The sequence below is a fragment of the Mustelus asterias genome, chromosome 24 (genome assembly GCF_964213995.1).
Source record: "Mustelus asterias chromosome 24, sMusAst1.hap1.1, whole genome shotgun sequence".
Classification (NCBI taxonomy): domain Eukaryota; kingdom Metazoa; phylum Chordata; class Chondrichthyes; order Carcharhiniformes; family Triakidae; genus Mustelus; species Mustelus asterias.
This window is the reverse complement of record NC_135824.1, coordinates 37,449,903-37,472,492: the sequence shown is the minus strand read 5'-3', so window position 1 is coordinate 37,472,492 and position 22,590 is coordinate 37,449,903. Positions and strand designations below refer to the sequence as shown.

Here is a 22,590-nt window from a genome sequence, read left to right as displayed (position 1 = left end):
TGAGAGACTTGTTAGATCATTTCAAAGGGCAGTTAAGAGGCAACCACATTGGTGTGAGTCTGGAGTCACAACTTGTCCACACTGGATAATATGCTGATACTGTGTTCCAGGGAATGGATTTATAAAAATCAGAGCAGATCTTTCAGGAGTGAAATTAAAAAACACTTCAATACACAAGAGGGTGGTGGAATTAAGGGGTATGTTTAAAATTCAGCTCTGTTTTACATGGAGCCGATTTGTCTGCAAAACAGCTCACATGCTGAGAATGGAGGCTAATGATTGATTTTACCTACGAGTATGCTTGTTTTAATCAGAGTTAATACATTTTTATTTGTTATTTTTTTCCCCCCGGGGGAAATAGCTTTGAGATGAAACATCCCCAGGCCTTGTTCATCATGGCCGGGGACTTCAATCAGGCCAAGCTCAAGAGCGTCCTACAAGATACCACCAACACGTCTCCTGTTCCACCAGAGGCCCAAACATCCAAGACCACTGCTACACAAATATCAAACATGCCTATCGCTCTATCGCCCGCCCACACTTTGGCAAATCAGACCACAAGGCTGTGCTTCTGTTCCCGGCTTAGAAGCAAAAATCGAAATGGGAGAATCCATCAACGAAAGTCGTGCAATGTTGGTCTGAGGAATTGGATGATCTCCTATGGGACTGGAAGTTAGAAGGGAGTTGGGTGATTATATCAGAGTTTTCAAGATTTTAAGGGGGATAGAAATGATGGATTGACAGAAACTATTTCTGCTGGTTGGGAGCCCAGGGCTAGAGGGCTTGGTCTAAAAATCAGAGCAGATCTTTCAGGAGTGAAATTAAAAAACACTTCAATACACAAGAGGGTGGTGGAATTTTGGAACTCTTCCACACGTTCAGTGACACACTGCTGCCTCACAAGTAGGTTTACATTAACACTGCAATGAAGTTACTGTGCAAATCCTCTGTTCGCCACACTCCGGCACCTGTTCGGGCGAATTTAGCATGACCAATGCACCTAACCAGAATGTCTTTCGGACTATGGGAGGAAACTGGAGCACCTGGAGGAAACCCATACAGACACAGGGAGAACTGTCTGTGCGTAGCTGGCACATTCTCCCTGTGTCTGCGTGGGTTTCGTCTGGGTACTCTGGTTTCCTCTCACAGTCCGAAAGATGTGTTGGCTAGGTGCATTGCCATGTTAAATTCTCCCTCGTGTACCTGAACAGGTGCCGGAGTGTGGCAACTCGGGGATTTTCACAGTAACTTCATTGCAGTGTTAATATAAGCCTACTTGTGACTAATAAATAAGCTTTTAAAAAAGTTAACAGGCTTGGTTGAGCATACAGACTTTAACTTAAACTTTGACTTAAACTCGATGGGCTGAATGGCCTCCTTCTGTACTGTCGGGATTCTGTGAATTAAAGGTATGGGACAAAGTTGGGGAGGTGGATTTTGGTCACAGATCAGTAATTAACGGGTTAAATGGCAAATCAGGCTTGAGGAGTTTGAGGACTTCCTCCTGTCCCTTTGTTAAATGGCACTTATACACAGGACATCTGTACAATGAGCGCCTGCAGGAATGATCATGTATTAGCAGGGGAACATTGCAGGAATGTAAGCTTTAGGTTAGGCATGGAAAAGGACAAGACAAGGGATCCGGAAGCACGGTGCTATTTTATACACCGTCACCCTCACAGTCATTAGAATGATCACTGCTTACTGCAGCTCTCACTTTTATTCTGCAAAGAGGCCACAGCACAAGAATAGAACCCATCGAACTGACAGAGCAGGAAGCTGAGGTTAAGAATGACAGAAGTCACAGAGCTACCAATACAGTAAACAGGATTCGTACAACAGACTCTAGTTCATTGATCCTTTTGAACAAATTATTTAAAATCCTTGCTTAAACATTGCCTATGAGCCTCCCAGCATTGCATTCTATTGCAAATGCGAGTTTTGTTCTGTCTGAACCCAGTCCTTTTTCTGGTCCCATTTACCCAGAGCACAGAAATGCCCAGTGCAGGAACAGCAGCCAGAATAGGCCATGCAACACCTTGCGTCTGCTCCACCATTCACTCAGATCCTGGCTGAGATAGTGTCTGCAGTAAGTGGACAATGCCTCATGAAGACAAGATTCATGTCTCAGCTCATAATAAAGGAAAACAAGTAGCAATTTAGCTGTTGGCCTTAGAAACATAGCAACATAGAAAATAGGTGCAGGAGGAGGCCATTCGGCCCTTTGAGCCTGCACCACCATTCAATATGATCATGGCTGATCGTGCACTTTCAGTATCCCACTCCCACTTTCCCTCCACACCCCTTGATCCCTTTAGCCACAAGGGTCACGTCCAGCTCCCTCTTGAACATATCTAACAAACTGCCCCCAACAGCTTTCTGTGGTAGAGAATTCCACAGAATTACAACTCTCTGAGTGAAGAAGTTCTTCTTCATTTCAATCCTGAATGGCTTACCCCTTATTCTTAGACTGTGACTTCTAGTTCTGCACTTCCCCAACATTGGGAACATTCTTCATCTCCATCTAGTCTGTCCAGTCCCAAAAGAATTTTATATGTTTCTATGAGATCCTCTCTCATTCTTCTGAATTCCAGTGGCTACAAGCCCAATCGATCCAGTCTCCCTTCATACATCAGTCCTGCCATTCCAGGAATCAGTCTGGTGAACCTTTGCTGGACTCCCTCAATAGCAAGAATGTCCTTCCTCAGAGTAGGAGACAAAAACTGCACACAATACTCAAGATGTGGCCTCACCAAGGCCCTGTATAACTGCAGTGAGCCATCCTTACTCCTATACTAAAATCCTCCTGCTATGAAGGCCAGCATGCCATTAACTTTCTTCATCGCCTGCTGTACCTGCATACCAACTTTCAGCGACTGTTCCACCATGATACACACCCAGGTCACATTGCACTTCCCCTTTTCCTAAACTGGCACCATTCAGATAATAATCTTCCTTCCTGTTTTTGCCACCAAAGTGGATAACTTCCCATTTATCCACATTATATTCCATTTGCCAAGTATTTGCCCACTCAGCCAGCCTGTCCAACTCACGCTGCAGCTTCTTAGCATCCTCCTCACAGCACACACTACCACCCAGCTTAATGTTGTCTGCAAATTTGGAAATATTGCATTCCGTTCCTTTGTCCAAATCATTAATGTACATTGTGAATAGCTGGGGTCCCAGCACTGAACCCTGCGGTACCCCACTAGTTACTGCCTGCCACTGTGAAAAGGACCCGTTTATTCCCACTCCGCTTCCTGTCTGCCAGTTTTCTAATCACGTCAATACATTACCCCCAATACCATGAGCTCTAAGTTTTCTCACTAATCTCTTGTGTGGGACCTTGTCAAAAGTCTTTTGAAAGTCCAGATACACAAGATCCACTGGTTCACCCTTGTCCACTCTACTGGTCACATCCTCAAAAAATTCCAGAAGATTTGTCAAGCACGATTTCCCTTTAGTGAATCCATGCTGACTTGGACCAATCCTGTCACCGGTTTCCAAATGCTCAGTTATTAAATTCTTAATAATTGACTCCAGTATTTTCCCCGCCACTGATGTCAGGCTAACTGGTCTATGATTCCCCATTTTCTCTCTCCCTTTTTTAAAAGGCATGGTTACATTAGCTATCCTCCAATCCATTGGTACTCTTCCAGAGTCTGATGCATCCACTATTTCTAGGGCCACTTCTTTAAGTACTCCGGGATGTAGAGCATCAGGCCCTGGGGACTTACCGGGTTTTAATCCCAGCAATTTCCCCAATACAATTTCCTGACTAATAAGGATTTCCTTCAGTTCCTCCTTCATGCTAAATGCTCTGTCCTCTAGTATTTCTGGAATTATTTATTTATGCCCTCCTTAGTGAAGACATATCCAAAGTATTTGTTCAGCTGGTCTGCCATCTCTTTGTTGCCCATTATGGAGAAGTGGCAGATGGACTTCAACCCAGATAAATGCGTAGTGGTCCATTTTGGCAGGTCAAATGGGATGAAGGAGTACAATATAAAGGGAAAGACTCTTAGTACTGTGGAGGATCAGAAGGACCTTGGGGTCCAGGTCCATAGGACTCTAAAATCGGCCCCGCAGGTGGAGGAGGTGGTTAAGAAGGCGTCTGGTGTGCTGGCCTTTATCAATCGAGGGATTGAGTTTCAGAGTCCGGGGATAATGATGCAGCAATATAAGACCCTCGTCAGACCCTACTTGGAGTACTGTGCTCAGTTCTGGTCGCCTCATTACAGGAAGGATGTGGAAATGATTGAAAGGGTGCAGAGGAGATTTACAAGGATGTTGCCTGGATTGAGTGGCATGCCTTATGAGGATAGGCTGAGGGAGCTCGGTCTTTTCTCCTTGGAGAGACGTAGGATGAGAGGAGACCTAATAGAGGTATATAAGATGTTGAGAGGCATAGATTGGGTGGACTCTCAGAGGCTTTTTCCCAGGGTGGAAATGGCTGCTGCAAGAGGACACAGGTTTAAGGTGCTGGGGTGTAGGTACAGGGGGAAGGAAGGGGGAAGTTTTTCACACAGAGGGTGGTGGGCGAGTGGAATCGGCTGCTGTCAGTGGTGGTGGAGGCAAACTCAATAGGGTCTTTTAAGAGACTCCTGGATGAGTACATGGGACTTAATAGGATGGAGGGTTATAGGTAGGCCTAGAAGGTAGGGATATGTTCGGCACAACTTGTGGGGCCGAAGGGCCTGTTTTGTGCTGTAGTTTTCTATGTTTCTATTACGAATTCCCCTGATTCTAACTGTAAGGGACCTACATTTGTCTTCACCCGCCTTTTTCTTTTCACATACCTCTAGAAGTTTTGCAGTCAGTTTTTATGCTTTCTGCAAGCCTATTCTCATATTCTATTTTCCCATTCTGAATTAAACCCTTTGTCCTCCACTGCTGGATTTCAAATTTTTCCCCGTCCTCAGGTTTGCTGCTTTTTTGGACCAATTTATATGCTTCCTCTTTGGCTTTAACATTATCCCTAGTTTCCTTTGTTAGACATGGATGAGCCACCTTCCCCGTTTTACTCTTATTCCAGACAGAGATGTACAGTTGTTGAAGTTCATCCATGTGTTCTTTCAGTGTCTGCCATTGCCTATCCACTGTCAACCCCTTAAGTATCCTTTGCCAGCTTATCCGAGCCAAAACACATCTCATACCATCAATGTTAGCTTTTCTCAAGTTCAGGACCATAGTCTCAGACTTAACTGTGTCACTCTCCATCTTAATGAAGAATTCTACATGTTATGGCCACTCTTCCCCAAAGGATCTCAAACTTAAAGCTCATGGTTGCTAATTAATCCTCTCTCATTACACAATACCCAGCCTAGGATGGCCTGCTCTCTAGTTGGTTCCTCAACATATTGGTCAAGAAAACCATCTCTTATACATTCCAAGAAATCCTCCTCCATTGCATTGCTAACAGTTTGGTGAGCCCAATCAATATGCAGATTGAAGTCACCCATAATAACTGCTGTACCCTTACTGCACGCATCTCTAATTTCCTGCTTGATGCCATCCCCAACCTCACTACTACTGTTGGTGGTCTGTACACAACTCCCACTAGTGTTTTTGTCCTTTGGTGTTCCGCAGCTCCACCCATACAGATTCCACATCGTCCAAGCTAATGCTCTTCCTGACTATTGCATTAATCTCTTTCCCCCCCACCCCCCTTCCCCCTTTCCTTTCCATCTATCTTTCCTGAATATTGAATATCTCTGGTCACCCCAGAGCCAGGTCTCCGTGATCCCAATTACATCATATCTGTTAATGACTGTCTGCGCAGGGGTTCAGGGGTTGCAAGATGAATTCAGAGATATTCGGCTGTGAGTTCAAGCCCCATTCTGTAGATTTGAGCACCTAACCTACATTGATTCTGTGCAGTGTTGAGAATGCTGAACTGTCGGAGGTACAAAGAACAAAGAACAATACAGCACAGGAACAGGCCCTTCGGCCCTCCAAGCTCGTGCCGCTCCCTGGTCCAAATTAGACCATTCTTTTGTATCCCTCCATTCCCACTCCGTTCATATGGCTGTCTAGATAAGTCTTAAACATTCCCAGTATGTCCGCCTCCACCACCTTGCCTGGCAGCGCATTCCAGGCCCCCACCACCCTCTGTGTAAAATATGTCCTTCTGATATCTGTGTTAAACCTCCCCCCCTTCACCTTGAACCTATGACCCCTCGTGAACGTCACCACCGACCTGGGGAAAAGCTTCCCACCGTTCACCCTATCTATGCCTTCTGGTGCTATCTATTGGATGAAACATTAAACAAAGGCTGATCTGCCATTAGTTGAAAAGATTCCCTGGCATTACTGGAAGCAGGAAACCCTTCAAAACTAAACGTAGATGATCTCATCATTTACCTCATTGCTGTTTGTGGGATCCTGCTGTCTGAATCTAGCCTGCTGCATTTTCCTACATTGCAACAGTGACTACATTCGTAAAGGAGTCAATAGCCAGGGGTATAGATTTAAGGTAAGAGACAGAAGGCTAAGAGGGAAGCTGAGGAGAAACATTTTCACCCAGAGGGTGGTGGGAATCTCGAACTACTGCCTGAAAGGGCGGGTGAGTCAGAAACTCTTGCAACATTTAAGAAGTATTTGGATATCCTCTTGCTCTGCCGTAATCTCCAGGGCTGCGGGCCAAGTGATGGAAAATGGGATTAATGTAGTCAGATCTTTACTGACCGGCGTGGAAACGGTGGACTGAATGGCCTCTTTCTGTGCTGCAAACGTCTCTGAATCTATTTCAAAAGTATTTCATTGGTTTTGAGATAGTCTGAGGTTGTGGAATGCACTATAGAAACAAGCCTTTCTATAATAATGGCAGCACACTGTGCAGGCTTCCTGTGTCTCCTGGAACTGGCAGCAAATTTATTTCAATACTAGCTGAGTGGAAGATTCTATTGTAATTCCCTTTTGTAAGTGATGTACCATCTATTCATCCAGTTAAACCTCCATTCCAGCTTGAACCTGCACACCAATGAATCTAAAGTAATGTTCAATTGCATTTCTCTCATCATCAATCTGAAGGGCTAAGTGTTTGTGAGTCATCCCACATTTAGTCCCACACTGGTATAACATTTCAGACCCTCGTCCACTGGCAGCTCCATTTAAACTGCAGTTTAAAATACATTTGTTATGAATTTCAGAGTTTTACGGTAGACAGACTAAAAATGTGAAAACACAAAACTCAGGGCAGGTTCACAAGCTGTTTAAAAAGTATATCAGGCCAGTATCAGGTAAAATCTTTTGGTTTCCCCCTCATCTTCCATGTATCTTTCACCACAGCTTTGGTGATGTCTACTTGACGTTGTTGGTGTTAAGTCCTGACTATTTTAACTCCTAAGCATCATAAACATTTTAAGTTTAAAGTTTATTTATTAGTGTCACAAGTAGGCTTACATTAATACTGCAATGAAGTTACTGTGCAAATCCTCCAGTCGCCACACTCTAGCACCTGTTTGGGTAACACTGAGGGAGAATTTAGCACGGCCAATGCACCCTAACCAGCATGTCTTTCAGACTGTGGGAGGAAACCGGAGCACCCGGAGGAAACCCACACAGACACAGGGAGAACTGTCTGTGCGGAGCTAGCACACTGTGAGAGTCGTAGCTGACATGCCAACTTTCCTTAGTCTTCTGAAAAAGTAGAGACGTTGGTGGGCTTTCTTAACTTTGGTGTCAGCATGGGGGACCAGGACAGGTTGGTGGTGATCTGGACACCTAAAAATTTGAAGCTCTCAACCCTTTCTACTTCGTCCCGTTGATGTAGACAGGGACATATTCTCCTTTAGGCTTCCTGAAGTCGATGACAATCTCTTTCATATTGTTGACATTGAGGGAGAGATTACTGTTGCCCCACCAGTTCACCAGATTCTCTATCTCATTCCTGTACTGTTGTCTCATCATTGTTTGAGATCCCACCCACTACGGTGGCATCGTCAGCAAACTTGAAAATTGAATTGAAGGTGAATTGGCCACACAGTCAAAAGTTTATAAGGAGTATAGTAGGGGGCTGAGAACACAGCCTTGTGGGGCACTGGGTGTTGAGGATGATCGTGGAGGAGGTATTGTTGCCTATCCTTACTGATTGTGGTCTGTGAGTTAGGAAGTTCAGGATCCAGTCACAGAGGAAGGTGCCGAGGCCCAGGGCATGGAGTTTGGAGATGAGTTTCATGGGAATAATATTGTTGAAGGCTGAGCTATAGTCAACAAATAGGAGTCTGACATAGATGTCCTTGTTATCCACGTGTTCCAGGGTTGAGTCCAGGGCCAAGGAGATGGCGTCTGCTGTGGACCCCCTTGTTGTGGTGGTAGGCAAACATTGGTGGATCCAGGTAGTCTGGGAGGCTGGAATTGATTCGTGCCATGACTAGTCTTTCGAAGCAGTTCATAATGATGGAAGCGACCCAGCGACTGCGAAGGAGTGGCTGATATATTTCCAAGTCAGGTTGGTGAGTGGCTTGGAGGGGAACTAGCAGGTGGCGGCGTTCCCATGTATCTGCTGCCTTTGTCCTTCTAGATGGAAGTGGTCGTGGGTTTGGAAGGTGCTATCTAAGGATCTTTGATGAATTGCTGCAGTGCATCTTGTAGATAGTACACACTGCTGCTACTGAGTGTCAGTGGTGGAAGGATTGAATGTTTGTAGATGTGGTGCCAATCAAGCGGGGCTGCTTTGTCCTGGATGGTGTCAAGCTTCTTGAGTGTTGTTGGAGCTGCACCCATCAGGCAAATGGGGAGCGTTCCATCACACTCCTGACTTGTGCTTTATAGGTGATGGATAGGCTTTGCAGAGTCGAGAGGTGAGTTACTTGCCGCCATATTCTTAGCCTCTGACCTGCTCTTGTAGCCACTATGTTTATGTGGCTCTGACGAAGGAGCAGCGCTCTGAAAGCTAATGGTATTTGCTACCAAATAAACCTGTTGGACTTTAACCTGGTGTTGTTAAAACTGTTTATGCCGTGGGTCCAGTTGAGTTTCTGATCAATGATTATCCCAAGGATGTTGTCGGTGGGGGATTCAGAGCTGGTTACACCAATTTGAATGTCAAGGGGCGGTGGTTAGAGTGTCTTTTATTGGTGATGGTCATTGCCTGGCATTTGTGTTGCGAGAATGTTACTTGCCACTTGACAGGCCAAACTGGATATTGTCCAGATCCCGTTACGTTTGAAGATGGACTGCTTCCGTATCTGAGGAATCGCGAATGGTGCTGAACATTGTGCAATCATTGGTGAAGATCTCCACTTCTGACCTTATGACAGAGGGAAGGTCATTTCCAAAGGCATTAGCAAAACACCACATGAGGACATTTATCCCAGTTCTGTTAAGGCGTCACCTTCCCCACAACAAATCCCAATGTTCCAAGAATACTTTTCCCTGCTCTCGCCTCCTATTTTGATACTCACTGGTGTGTACATCAGGAGGAATCCAGATATTACTACCTTTGAGATTCTGCTTGCTAGTCTCTTTCCTAGCTCCCTAAAATCTGCCTGCAGGACCTCGCCCCTCTTTCTACCAATGCCATTGGCAGATTTGGATCTCAAACTCAAGTTGGTCACTCCCTCCCCTCATGATGCTCTGCAATTTCCCAGTAGCATCCTTGACCGTGCCATCAGGAAGGCAAAATACCATCCTGGAATCACTCCTGCAGCCACAGAAACATCTGTCTGTTCCCAGAACTATAAAATCCCCTATCACTATTGCTTTCCCAAACTTCCTTCTGTCTGACTGTTGAGTCACCCATTTGGCTGCATTCCCAAAGGAGCTATCATCTTCCCCAGTATTCAGAAGTGAATACCGGTTGGAGAGTGAGATGTACTCATAGAACTCTTGCACTCTCGGTTCCTTCTAGATTGTCTGGTGGTTACCATTCCTCCTCTTCCTGCATATGCTTAAGCTGCATGGTGACCACATCTAGAAACATGCTACTCTCAAAACTCCTCGTCTCTCAGGTGCAAGGCATTGACCCTAGCTATTGTTCAAGCTCTGAAACCAAGATCTCAAGCTGATGAACTTCTGGCACATAGTTGTCCAGGACACGAGAAGCATTCTGGAATTCCCCATGAAACAGGATGCACGTCCCATGGGAGATATCATGCCATGCCTTTGTTTATTGGATTACTAAATTTATTATAAATAAAAGGCTGAAGGAACTTGACTAATTTAATGGGGTTTTAAATCTTATCTCAAATCCTTACCTCAATACTTAACTATAATTCTGGGGCTCTGTTGTTCCTTCCTCAATGCAATTATTTAATGGCTGAAAATAATTGATTGGGCAAAAAATGTTAAATAATTTATTTATCTCATTTCATTCATTCATTTTGAAAAGCAATAGCCAGCTATATATTCACAACTCTTGAATTTAACACATTTCCATACTTTGACAGCAACAAACACAGTTATATTTAACAACCATTCACAGCTCTGTGTCCTCGATGGTATTTGTTGAGTTATTGCATGCTTTCTCTCTCATCCCTGCTGTTCCCTTGGGTTTCTGTCACACCTTTCATCTATAGTCCACCCTCGGGATTCTGCTGGCCTCACTGTGTTCCTGGATCTCCATTGTTCTCTTTTTCCAAGGGACATGCTTAAAAGGTCTGGCAACGACCCAGTATTCAGAGTCCCAGGATTCCTTAAATGATACATACCATTTCACTCCAGAGTGGCACCAACCAACCCGCTGAATCTGCCATCTGGGGAGAGTTTGAAGACAATTCGACAAGTGTCCAAGATATAAAAAACTAGTCCCAGCTCAGTTTTGGCCACAATCTACCAATGGCTCATTTGTTAAATGAGAATGATGGTGGGATGGAGATTATAGGTATTGAGGAGGAAGAAGGTGACAAGGATGTACAAGAGTATGATAGAGATGGGTGGCACGGTGGCACAATGGTTAGCACTGCTGCCTCACAGCGCCAGGGACCCGGATTCAATTCCAGCCACGGATCATTGTCTGTATGGAGTTTGCATATTCTCCCTGTGTCTGCATGGGTTTCCTCCGGGTGCTCCAGTTTCCTCCCACAGTGCAAAGATGTGCAGGTTAGGTTAATTGGCCATGCTAAGTTGCCCCTTAGTGTCAGGATAAATGCAGGAGGGTCCAGGAATAAGACCTGGGAGGGATCGTTGTTGGTGCAGACTCGATGGACCGAATTACCTCTTTCTGCACTGTAGGGATTCTATGATAAGTGCTCGGATTATTGAGCTATTTACTGCCTAGGTCACTGCTCAAGAATGTGATTTCTCCAGAACAAAAAAAAATCAGACAAATTTCTGCAGTGTGACAGATGACCACACAACAAGCGGTCTTTTTATTAAATTATGAAATGAATTGAAGATAGATTACAATACCTTAATTACATAAATATATAGAAATTATCAATATTTGTTTTTGACTGCTTTATGAAGCAATCTGAGGTACAGCATCTGTCCGTTTGATTTACTTGTCATTGATATTTGACACGGCAGATAATTTCCAGAAAAAATTGTTTCCTTCCTATTAAAAATAAACAATTTTCCTCTTCAATTCTCTTCATTTTTCCTCGATTTAGAATGAATTTCAGCGGTGTTCCTCACCCACCTACGGGGCCTCATACAATACCTCATCAATTGGCCGATCAGTTTCAGTCACTGGGACCTGGTCACAGATCTGCTCCTTAAAGGCCAGGGCAATGGTGTAGGGTTTGCTGCCCTTCGAGTGCTGCAGGCAACGCTCCAGGTAGGTGTCATAGTAACCCTTCCCTCTGCCCAGTCTGTTACCATGTTTGTCAAATCCCAGGCCAGGCATCAGGATCAGATCAAGGCCCCCTGTTTGAAAGAGAAACAATGTTAGGTTCACCATTGGATAGGAATAAAATGCAAATAGTAAAAAAACAAAAAGACTCTGCAGCAACAGATTATAACCAAACATATTCGAGTTTTCTCTTTCGCGTGCTTTTCGGGCAGTTGTCCAATCTCTGTTTGCATTATGTTTGTTAAAGTTTTAAAGTTTATTCATTAGTGTCACAAGTAGGCTTACATTAACACTGCAATGAAGTTACTGTGAATGTAACTTATTAAGAAAAAATAATAAAGTTATTACAGAACTTTAAGATAGCGACGTATATTTTGTTGCAATCCCCGTGGGAAAACCGTAAACCAAATTTACCAAACAACTCCCAAATGAATAAATTGTGAAGAAGATTCCACTTTCCATAGCTTTTACATTAACACAAATTAGAATCATCACAAATTGAACAGGGAACAGCAGGGGTGAGAGAAAGCATGCAATAACTCAACAAATACCATTGAGGACACAGAGCTGTGAATGGTTGTTAGTGTTTGTTGCTGTCAAAGTATGGAAATGTGTTAAACTCAAGAGTTGTGAATTTATAGCTGGCTATTGCTTTTCAAAATGAATGAATGAAATGAGATAAATAAATTATTTAACATTTTCTGCCCAATTTGAACTGTTAAATTGAATTATCAGACAAGTGAGACTTGAAATAAACATTTCAATTTCACTTTAAATAGTCCATATAACAAAGATACATATTACATGACCACAAGCATTCCCCTTCAGTGTGTACAGAATAATGCAGCTACGCTGTTTTCCACACTGTGCTGTCCTTTAATCACATAAGGTAGGTAAGGAGTCCTATCCTACAAGTCAACTATCATCAGTAAGACACACTTCTGTGAACCCGCTCTCCTTCAGGTCATGACAGTCCTGACATTGGTCAGGTCAAAGTAACTCTGGAAAGTGACAATCAGTAACATTCCAGTTCATAGTTTGGCCACTTCTGGAAAAGCTCAGCTTGGTGGTGTCTATTTAGATCAGATCTCCTGGTGTTGGACCTTTTTGCACACATTGCCTCCTAGAGCTTCTATCGCCTTTTCAGCCAAACTGTAAGAGTGACCTCTGCCTGGAAAGTGATTTGCTTCTTTTCCTCCAGAGAATTGGGTGCATTCCTCTTTCTATCAAACAGGACAACTTGCGTGCCAAACGGCAAAAACAGCAAGTGATAAACAGGGCTAAGCGATCCCACCCCAACGGATCAGATCGAACCTCTGCAGTCCTTCCACATCCAATCGTGAATGGCGGTGGACAATTAAACAACTCACTGGAGGAGGCGGCTCCACACATATCCCCATCCTCAATGATGGAGGAGCCCAGCACATCAGTGCAAAAGATAAGGCTGAAGCATTTGCAGCAATCTTGGAATATGATGGAATACTCCCCCACTTGCCTGGATGGGTGCAGCTCCAACAACTCTCAAGAAGCTTGACACCATCCAGGACAAAGCAGCCCGCTTGATTGGCACCACATCTACAAACATCCACTCCCTCCACCACTGACGCTCAGTAGCAGCAGTGTGTACTACCTACAAGATGCACTGCAGCAATTCACCAAAGATCCTTGGACAGCACCTTCCAAACCCACAACCACTTCCACTTAGAAGGACAAGGGCAGCAGATAAATGGGGACACCACCACCAAGTTCCTCTCCAAGCCACTCACCATCCTGACTTGGAAATATATCGCCGTTCTTTCACTGTTGCAGGGTCAAAATCATGGAATTCCCTCCCTAACGGCATTGTGGGTCAACTCACAAAACATGGACTGCAGTGGTTCAAGAAGGCAGCTCACCACCATCTTCTCAAGGGCAACGAGGGTTGGGCAATAAATGCTGGCCAGCCAATGGCACCCATAAAAAAAAGAGGGTGTATGATACACATCAGGCGAATTCTTCAAGCAAGAGCCAGGCCTGATGTGCTAAATTGAGGGAGGAAGTGAAGAGGAAAAGAAGAGAGAATGTGAGCATTGAACGGCGGTTAACGCCAAAGAGGACCCAAGGATCTTCTCCTGGCATGCAAATAATAAGCAGATAGTGAGGGATGAGGCAGGACCTATCAGGAACAAAGAAGGTGATATTTGCTTAGAATCACAAGGCAAGGCTAGACTACTTAATAAGCACTTTGCATTGGTGTTTCCTAAGGAAGAGGATGCTGGTAAAATAGGAGATGGTAGAGGTAATGGATGGTGAGAAAATTGATAGGACAGATGTACTAGAACAGTTGGCTCTGCCTAAAATGCGAAGTCATCTGATCTGGATGGCTTATATCCCAGACTGCCAAAGGAAATGGGAATGATGCCAGTGTAAGGGCTTTCGATAATCTTCCAATATTTTTTAGAAATGGGGAAGAAACTTGAGGATTGGACAGTGGCAAATGTGACCCCCTAATTCCAGAAAGGGTGCAAGGGCATTCCTGGTAAATTACAGGCCGGACAGTTTAATGCCAGGCTCATGTAATTTTTCTGGGTGGCACGGTGGTTAGCACTGCTGCCTCACAGTGCCAGGGTCCTAGATTCAATTCCGGTCTCGGGTCACTGTCTACGTGGAGTTTGCGTGGGTTTCTTCTGGGTGCTCCGGTTTCCCCCCAGAGTCCAAAGATGTGCGGGTTAGGTTGATTGGCCATGCAAAATTGCCCCTTAGTATAAGGGGGATTAGCAGGGTAAATATGTGGGGTTGTGGGTATTGGGCCTGGGTGGGAATGGTACTGGTGCAGGCTCGATGGGCTGAATGGCCTCCTTCTGCACTGTTCCATGATTCTACGATTAACACAAGTAGTGGGCAAGATTTTAGAAAGAATATTTGATTGAATTTATTATTATTGTCACATGCATTAGCATACAGTGAAAAGTATTGTTTCTTGCACACTATACAGACAAAGCATACCATTCATAGAGAAGGAAATGAGAGAGTGCAGAATGTAGTGTTACAGTCATAGCTAGGATGTCGAGAAAGATCAACTTAATGCAAGGTAGGTCCATTCAAAAGTCTTGAGGGCAGCAGGGAAGAAGCTGCTCTTCAGTCGGTTGGTATGTGACCTGACAGAAGAAGGTGGAAGACAGTACATCTGGGATGCGTGGGTCCTTCCTTATGCTGGCTGCTTTGCTGAGGCAGCGGGAAGTAACATCAACTGGCAGTTGGTGAGGTTTGAGTTAGTTAAGGAGAGCCAGCGTGGATTTGTAAAAGGCAGGTCATAGTTAAGTAATCAAATTGAATATTTTGATGAGTAAAGAAGGTTGATGAAGGGAAAACTGTGGATGATGTCTACATGGATTTTAAGAAAGCATTTGGCAAAGTACCACATAAAGGGTGGTTAATAAAATCGAGGCTCATGAAATAGGAAAATCAGTATTTGGATCAAAAATTGGCTTAAAGACAGAAAATAGTGAGTTGTGACAAATGAATGTTTTTCAGACTGGAGGATGGTAGACAATGGGGTTCCTCAAGGTTTAGCAAGGACACTGATTTCTAGGTATGTATATATGATTTAGATTCTGGAATACAAAATAATTTTCAAAATTTGCGGATGGTACCAAATTTGAAAGCCTGGCAGACAGTGATGATACTAATTGTCTGCAACAGGACACAGACAGGCTAGCAGAGTTGGTAGATGGAACTTAATACAGAGAAATGAGGTGCTGAATTTAGGCAGAAAATATAGGGCGAGGATATACAGTCTAGGTGGCAGACTAAGGGTGTACAGGGACAGAGAGACCTGGGGTTCACGTGCATAGATCTTTAAATGTGGCAGAATATACTGAAAGACTAGTAATCAAAGTATATGGGACTTTGAGCTTTATAAACAGAGATATTGGGGACAAAGACCAGAAAGTTATCAAAAGAGAAAATGCTGGAAAGTCTCAACAGGGTGGCAGCATCTGTAAGGAGAGAAAAGAGCTGATGTTTTGAGTCCAGATTATCCTTTTTCAAAGCTCTAGAAAGTTTTAACCAGAAAGTTATGCTGAGTCTTTACAAAGTTCTGCTTAGGCCACAACTAGAGTATTGTGCCAAGTTCTGGTCACCACGAGGAAAAACGTGAGGATCCTTGACAGGTTCCAGAGCAGATTTACCAGATTGCTTCCAGGGAAGAGGGATGTCAATTCCAAGGTCAAGTTGGAGAAGCTGGGGTTGTTGTCCTGGAACAAGGGAGATTGTGGGGACACTCGATACAGGCGTACACGTTTATGACAGGCTCAGATAAGGCAGACAAAAAACGTGCTTCCAATCAGATGTGGGTACGAGGACCAGGGGACACAGATTTAAGGTTTTGGGTAAGAAATACAAGGGGCAATGTGAGGAAGAAAATGTTTATGCCATGAGTGGTAACAATGGGCATTTGCTGTTACTGAGTATGGTGGAAGCAGAGACAATCAATTATATCGAAAGGGAAATAGCTAGGCACTTGAGGAAAGTAAATGTGCAGGACTACTGGACTCTGCTTATGTAGAAGTATATATTTACTTAAATGTATGTCAAAAGGGTTACAATTAGTACAAATCTGCTCTCTCTCAATGTTGCTGTTACCTTGTGGTGAATCCTCACGAACTAGCAGCATATAAGACATGAGTTGCATTCATTGGCGATTTTGTGCCTCACACACTTAATATAGATGGAAAGTAAAGTATTGTGTTGGTCAGATGTGCATTAGTAATTGCACAATGTATCTTCTCCTGTAAAGGAAATGTTATTGCCTCGTTAAGGTCATGGAGGCAAATTCTGAACTAAAACAGCCTTAGGCCAATCAATTTCATATTTTGGTACAAAAATATGCAAATTCGTAAAGTGATAGCTCTCGGATTAGAAATATAATTCTTACAATAATTTTAAACCTATACTACAGTCACAATGTCAATTTCAGAGTTGCTGTTATAGCAGCCTAAGCTCACCCTTCATTTCATTTCCTGGGGGTTACTTACCATTTACCAGAAACTGAACTGCACTAGTCAAATAAATACTATGGCTACTATGGGTGGCATGGTGGTACAGTGGTTAGCACTGCTGCCTCACAGCACCAGGGACCTGGGTTCAATTCTGACCTCAGGTGTCTGTGGAGTTTGCACATTCTCCCTGTGTCTGCATGGGTTTCCTCCGGGTGCTCCAGTTTCCTCCCACAGTGCAAAATAGAGTCATAGAGGTTTACAGCATGGAAACAGGCCCTTCAGCCCAACTTGTCCATGCCATCCTTTTTTGTTAACTCCTAAGCTAGTCCCAATTGCCCACATGTGGCCCATATCCCTCTATACGCATCTTACCCACGTAACTGTCCAAATGCTTTTTAAAAGACAAAATTGTACCCGCCTCTACTACTACTTCTGGCAGCTTGTTCCAGACATTTACCATCCTGCCCCTCGGAACACTTTTGTATCTCTCCCCTCTCACCTTAAACCTATGCCCTCTAGTTTTAGACTCCCCTACCTTTGGGAAAAGATATTGACTATCTAGCTGATCTATGCCTTCATTATTTTATAGACCTCTATAAAGATCACCCCTGAGCCTTCTACGCTCAAAGAAAAAAGTCCCAGTCTACTCAGCCTCTCCTTATAACTCAAACCATCAAGTGCCGGTAGCATCCTAGTAAATCTTTTCTGCATTCTTGCTAGTTTAATAATATCCTTTCTATAATAGGATGACCAGAACTCTACACAGTATTCCAAGTGTGGCCTTACCAATGTCTTGAACAACTTCAACAAGACGTTCCAACTCCTGTATTCAATGTTCTGATCAATGTTCTTACCAATGCTCTGTCATTCAGTAACCCCTCTCACCCACCACCCTGTGTTACTGACTGTATCTGTACTGATGCTAATCCAGCTACCTCACACTGTCACTGAATAATCCCTCTCTCCCCCAGCACCTTGTGTCACCGACAGTATATGTACTTGTATAAATGCAGCTCCCTTACAATGTCACTGAGTAACCCCTCTCTTCCAGCACCGTGTTAGACTGTATCTCAATTGATGTTAATCCAGTTCCCTCACACTGTCACTCAGTAACCCCTCTCCCACAGTACCGTGTTACTGACTGTACCTCTACTGATGTTAATACAGCTCCCTCACACTGTCATTCAAAAACCCCTCTCCCCCCAGCACCCATGTCACTGACTGTATCTATACTGATGTTAATCTACCTCCCTCACACTGTGCCTCAGTAACCCCTCTCCCCGCACACCCTGTGTTACTGACTGTATCTGCACAGATGTTAATCCAGCTCCCTCACCCTTTCACTCGAAACACCTTGCCCCGCAGCACCATGTTACTGACTGTATCTCGACTCATATTAATCCAGCTCCCTCACACTGTCACGGAGTAACCCCTCTACCTCAGCACACTGTGATACTGACTGTATCTCGAATGACGTTAATCTAGCTCCCTCACACTGTCACTCAGTAATCCCTCTCTCCGCCAGCACCCTGTGTCACTGACTTTCTGTATTAATGTTCATCCACCTCCCTCACACTGTCATTCAGTAACCCCATTCCACCAAAGAACAAAGAACAGTACAGCACAGGAAACAGGCCCTTCGGCCCTCCAAGCCTGTGCCGCTCCTTGGTCCAACTAGACCAATCGTTTGTATCCCTCCATTCCCAGGCTGCTCATGTGACTATCCAGGTAAGTCTTAAACGATGCCAGCGTGTCTGCCTCCACCATCCTACTTGGCAGCGCATTCCAGGCCCCCACAACCCTCTGTGTAAAAAACATCCCTCTAATATCTGAGTTATACTTCGCCCCTCTCACCTTGAGCCCGTGACCCCTCGTGATCGTCACTTCTGATCTGGGAAAAAGCTTCCCACCGTTAACCCTATCGATCCCCTTCATAATCTTGTACACCTCTATTAGATCTCCCCTCATTCTCCGTCTTTCCAGGGAGAACAACCCCAGTTTACCCAATCTCTCCTCATAGCTAAGACCCTCCATACCAGGCAACATCCTGGTAAACCTTCTCTGCACTCTCTCTAACGCCTCCAAGTCCTTCTGGTAGTGCGGCGACCAGAACTGGACGCAGTACTCCAAATGTGGCCTAACCAGCATTCTATACAGCTGCATCATCAGACTCCAGCTTTTATACTCTATACCCCATCCTATAAAGGCAAGCATACCATATGCCTTCTTCACCACCTTCTCCACCTGTGTTGCCACCTTCAAGGACTTGTGGACTTGCATACCTAGGTCCCTCTGTGTTTCTATACTCTTGATGGCTCTGCCATTTATTGTATACCTCCCCCCTACATTATTTCTTCCAAAATGCATCACTTCGCATTTATCTGGATTAACTTCCATCTGCCACCTCTCCGCCCAATTTTCCAGCCTATCTATATCTTGCTGTATTGCCCGACAATGCTCATCGCTATCCACAAGTCCAGCCATCTTCGTGTCATCCGCACACTTGCTGGTAACACCAGTTACACCTTCTTCCAAATCATTTATATATATCACAAATAGCAGAGGTCCCAGTACAGAGCCCTGCGGAACACCACTGGTCACAGACCTCCAGCCGGAAAAAGACCCTTCGACCACTACCCTCTGTCTCCTATGGCCAAGCCAGTTCTCCACCCATCGAGCCACTTGTCCTTGTATCCCATGAGCCTTAACCTTTTTAACCAACCTGCCATGTGGGACTTTGTCAAATGCCTTACTGAAATCCATATAGACGACATCCACAGCCCTTCCTTCGTCAACCGTTTTTGTCACTTCCTCAAAAAACTCCACCAAATTTGTAAGGCACGACCTCCCTCTTACAAAACCATGCTGTCTGTCACTAATGAGATTGTTCCGTTCTAAATGCACATACATCCTGTCTCTAAGAATTCTCTCCAACAACTTCCCTACCATGGATGTCAAGCTCACCGGCCTATAATTTCCTGGGTTATCCCTGCTACCCTTCTTAAACAACGGGACCACATTCGCTATCCTCCGATCCTCAGGGACCTCACCTGTGTCCAAAGAAGCGACAAAGATTTCCGTCAGAGGCCCAGCAATTTCATCTCTCGTCTCCCTGAGCAGTCTAGGATAGATGCCATCAGGCCCTGGGGCTTTTGTCAGTTTTAATGTTCCCTAAAAAACCTAACACTTTCTCCCTTGTAATGGAGGATTACTGCATTACTGACTGTATATCGACTGATGGAGGAGGGGGCTGAAGGGTGGGTCAGTAAATTTAATGATGACACCAAGATAGGTTGAAGACAAGACAGCTTCCCAAAACACCAGAGGTGTTCTGGTCCAGCCCCCAACAACCGCAGATTTTCACCCTTCAGGAAAACAACAGAATTTCCAAAAACAAAACAGGAAGAGTCTTCTCTTTGATGCTTCGAACCTCCAACTCCCAAAACTGAAACTGAACTCCTGTCACCTGACCTGTCACTGTTTTTTCTTCTTCCCAACAATGACATCACCTCAGGTTATGAGCATGATTTTTTTTTACATCTCTTAAAGGTACACTAACATCACATTTTCTGGATTAATACATTGATGAACCAACAAGGGAACAAACTATCTTGGACTGGGTATTATGCAATGAGAGAAGGACTCGTTGGCAATCTAGTTCTGAGAAAACCCTTGGGGATGAGTGACCATAATATGATAGAATTTTTGTCAAGGTGGACAGTGACGTAGGTAATTCTGAGACCAGAGTGCTGAATCCTAAATAAAGGTAACTGTGATGGTATGAGACTTGAATTGACTGTGATGGACTGGGAAACATTAATGAAATGAAGGACCATGGACAGGCAAAGGCAGGCATTTAAAGAACGAATAGATGAACTCCAGAAGTTGTTTATTCCTGTTTGGTGCAAGAGTTGTAAGGGAACTGTGGCCAAAACATGGATTACAAGGGAAAGTAGGGATATTGTTTGATTCAAAGAAGAAGCATTCAAATTGGCAAGAAAATCCAATTCATGCTTGTCGAATCATGCTTGTCGAATCAATTGGAATTCTTTGAGGATGTAACTAGTAGAGTTGACCAAGGAGAACTGGTGGATGTGGTCTATTGAGAGTTACAGAAAGCTTTCGACAAGGTCTCACATCACAGACTACTATGTAAAGTTAAAGCACATAGGATTGTTGGTAGTGTCTTGAGATGGATAGAAAGCTGGTTAGCCGACAGGAAGCAAAGAGTTGGCATAAATGGGTCTTTTTCCGATTGGCACACAGTGACTAGTGGGGTTCCGCAGGAATCTGTGCTCGGACCCCAACTGTTCACATTTTATATTAATGATTTGGATGAGGGAATTAACTGTATTCTCACTAAATTTGCAGATGATGCAAAGTTGGGTGGGATGGTGAGCTGTGAGGAGTACGGAGAGATGTTTCAGTGTGATTTGGCTGAGTGAGTGGGCATAAGTATGGCAGATGCAGTATAATATGGATAAATGTGAGGTTATCCACTTCAGTAGCAATAATAGGAAGGCAGATTATTGTTTGATGGGTGTAAATTGAAAGAGGTAGATACTCAGCAAGATCTTGGTGGCCTTGTGCATCAGTCACCAAAAGTAAGAGGAATGCAGGTACAGCAGGCAGTGAAGGCAGCAAATGGTATGTTGGCCTTTATAGCGAAAGGATTTGAGTATAGGAATAGGGATGTTTACTGCAAATGTATAGGGTGTTGGTGAGGCCTTACCTGGAGTATTGCGTGCAGTTTTGGTGTCCTTATCTGAGGAAGAATGTCCTTGCTATAGAGGGAGTATAGCAAAGGTTTATCAGGCTGATTCCTGGGATGGCAGGTCTGTCATATGACGAGAGACTAAATTGATTAGGATTATATTCATTGGAGCTTAGAAGAGTGAGAGGGGATCAAACAGAAACGTATAAAATTCTAACAGCGTAGATTCAGAAAGACTGATCCCGATGGTGGGGGAGTCCAGAACCAAGAGTCATAGTTTAAGGATAAGGGGTAAACCTTTTAGAACTGAGGTGAAGAGAAATTTCTTCAACCAGAGAGAGTGGTGAATACATGCAATTCACGGTCACAGAAAGTAGTTGAGGCCAAAACGTTGCATGTTTCAAGAAGAAATTAGATATAGCTCTTGGGGCGAAAGGGATGAAGGGATATGGGTGGGGGAAGGTGGATCAGGATATTGAATTTGATGATCAGCCATGATCAAAATGAATGGCGGAGCAGGCTGCTTCTAGTTTCCATGTTAAGTCATTCGCTATTCTGACTTAGAAATATATTGCCATTCCTTCACTGTAACTGGCTAAAATTTCTGGAATTCTCTCTGGAGTGCATCTGCACCACATGGACTGCAGCTGTTCAAGATGACAGCTCACCATCACCTTTTTAAGAGCAATTAGGGATGAGCAATAAGTGCTGGCCTAGCCAGCGATGCCCATGTCCCACGAACGAATAAATAGAAAAAGTTGCAACAGCCACACTCTATCCACACATAGATTCCACCTCCCTCCAACATCCTGCTCTCCAACCCCTCTCTCTCACACCCTGCTCCCCCTCCCACAGGTTTCTCTCCACCCTTCCCCAATTTCACTACCGACCCATCCTCAGCTAATGTTCTGGGGACTCGGGTTCGAATCCCGCCATGGCAGATGGTGGAATTTGAATTTAAGGGGCGGCACGGTAGCACAGTGGTTAGCGCTGCTGCTTCACAGCTCCAGCGACCTGGGTTCGATTCCCAGCTTGGGTCACTGTCTGTGTGGAGTTTGCACATTCTCCTCGTGTCTGCGTGGGCTTCCTCCGGGTGCTCCGGTTTCCTCCCACACTCCAAAGATGTGCGGGTTAGGTTGATTGGCCATGCTAAAATTGCCCTC

At 44.4% G+C, this 22,590-nt stretch overlaps 1 protein-coding gene across 1 annotated transcript in view; it reads right to left on the bottom strand.

The window, feature by feature from the left end:
• Positions 1–10,284: 10,284 nt before the first annotated feature.
• Positions 10,285–22,590, bottom strand: part of mthfs (5,10-methenyltetrahydrofolate synthetase (5-formyltetrahydrofolate cyclo-ligase)) — a 132,731-nt gene continuing 120,425 nt past the window's right edge. Inside the window, exon 3 of the mRNA XM_078241572.1 lies at positions 10,285–11,808. Within this exon, the coding sequence (XP_078097698.1) occupies positions 11,582–11,808 (227 nt within the window). The 3' untranslated portion in view covers positions 10,285–11,581. The remainder of the gene's footprint in view (positions 11,809–22,590) is intronic.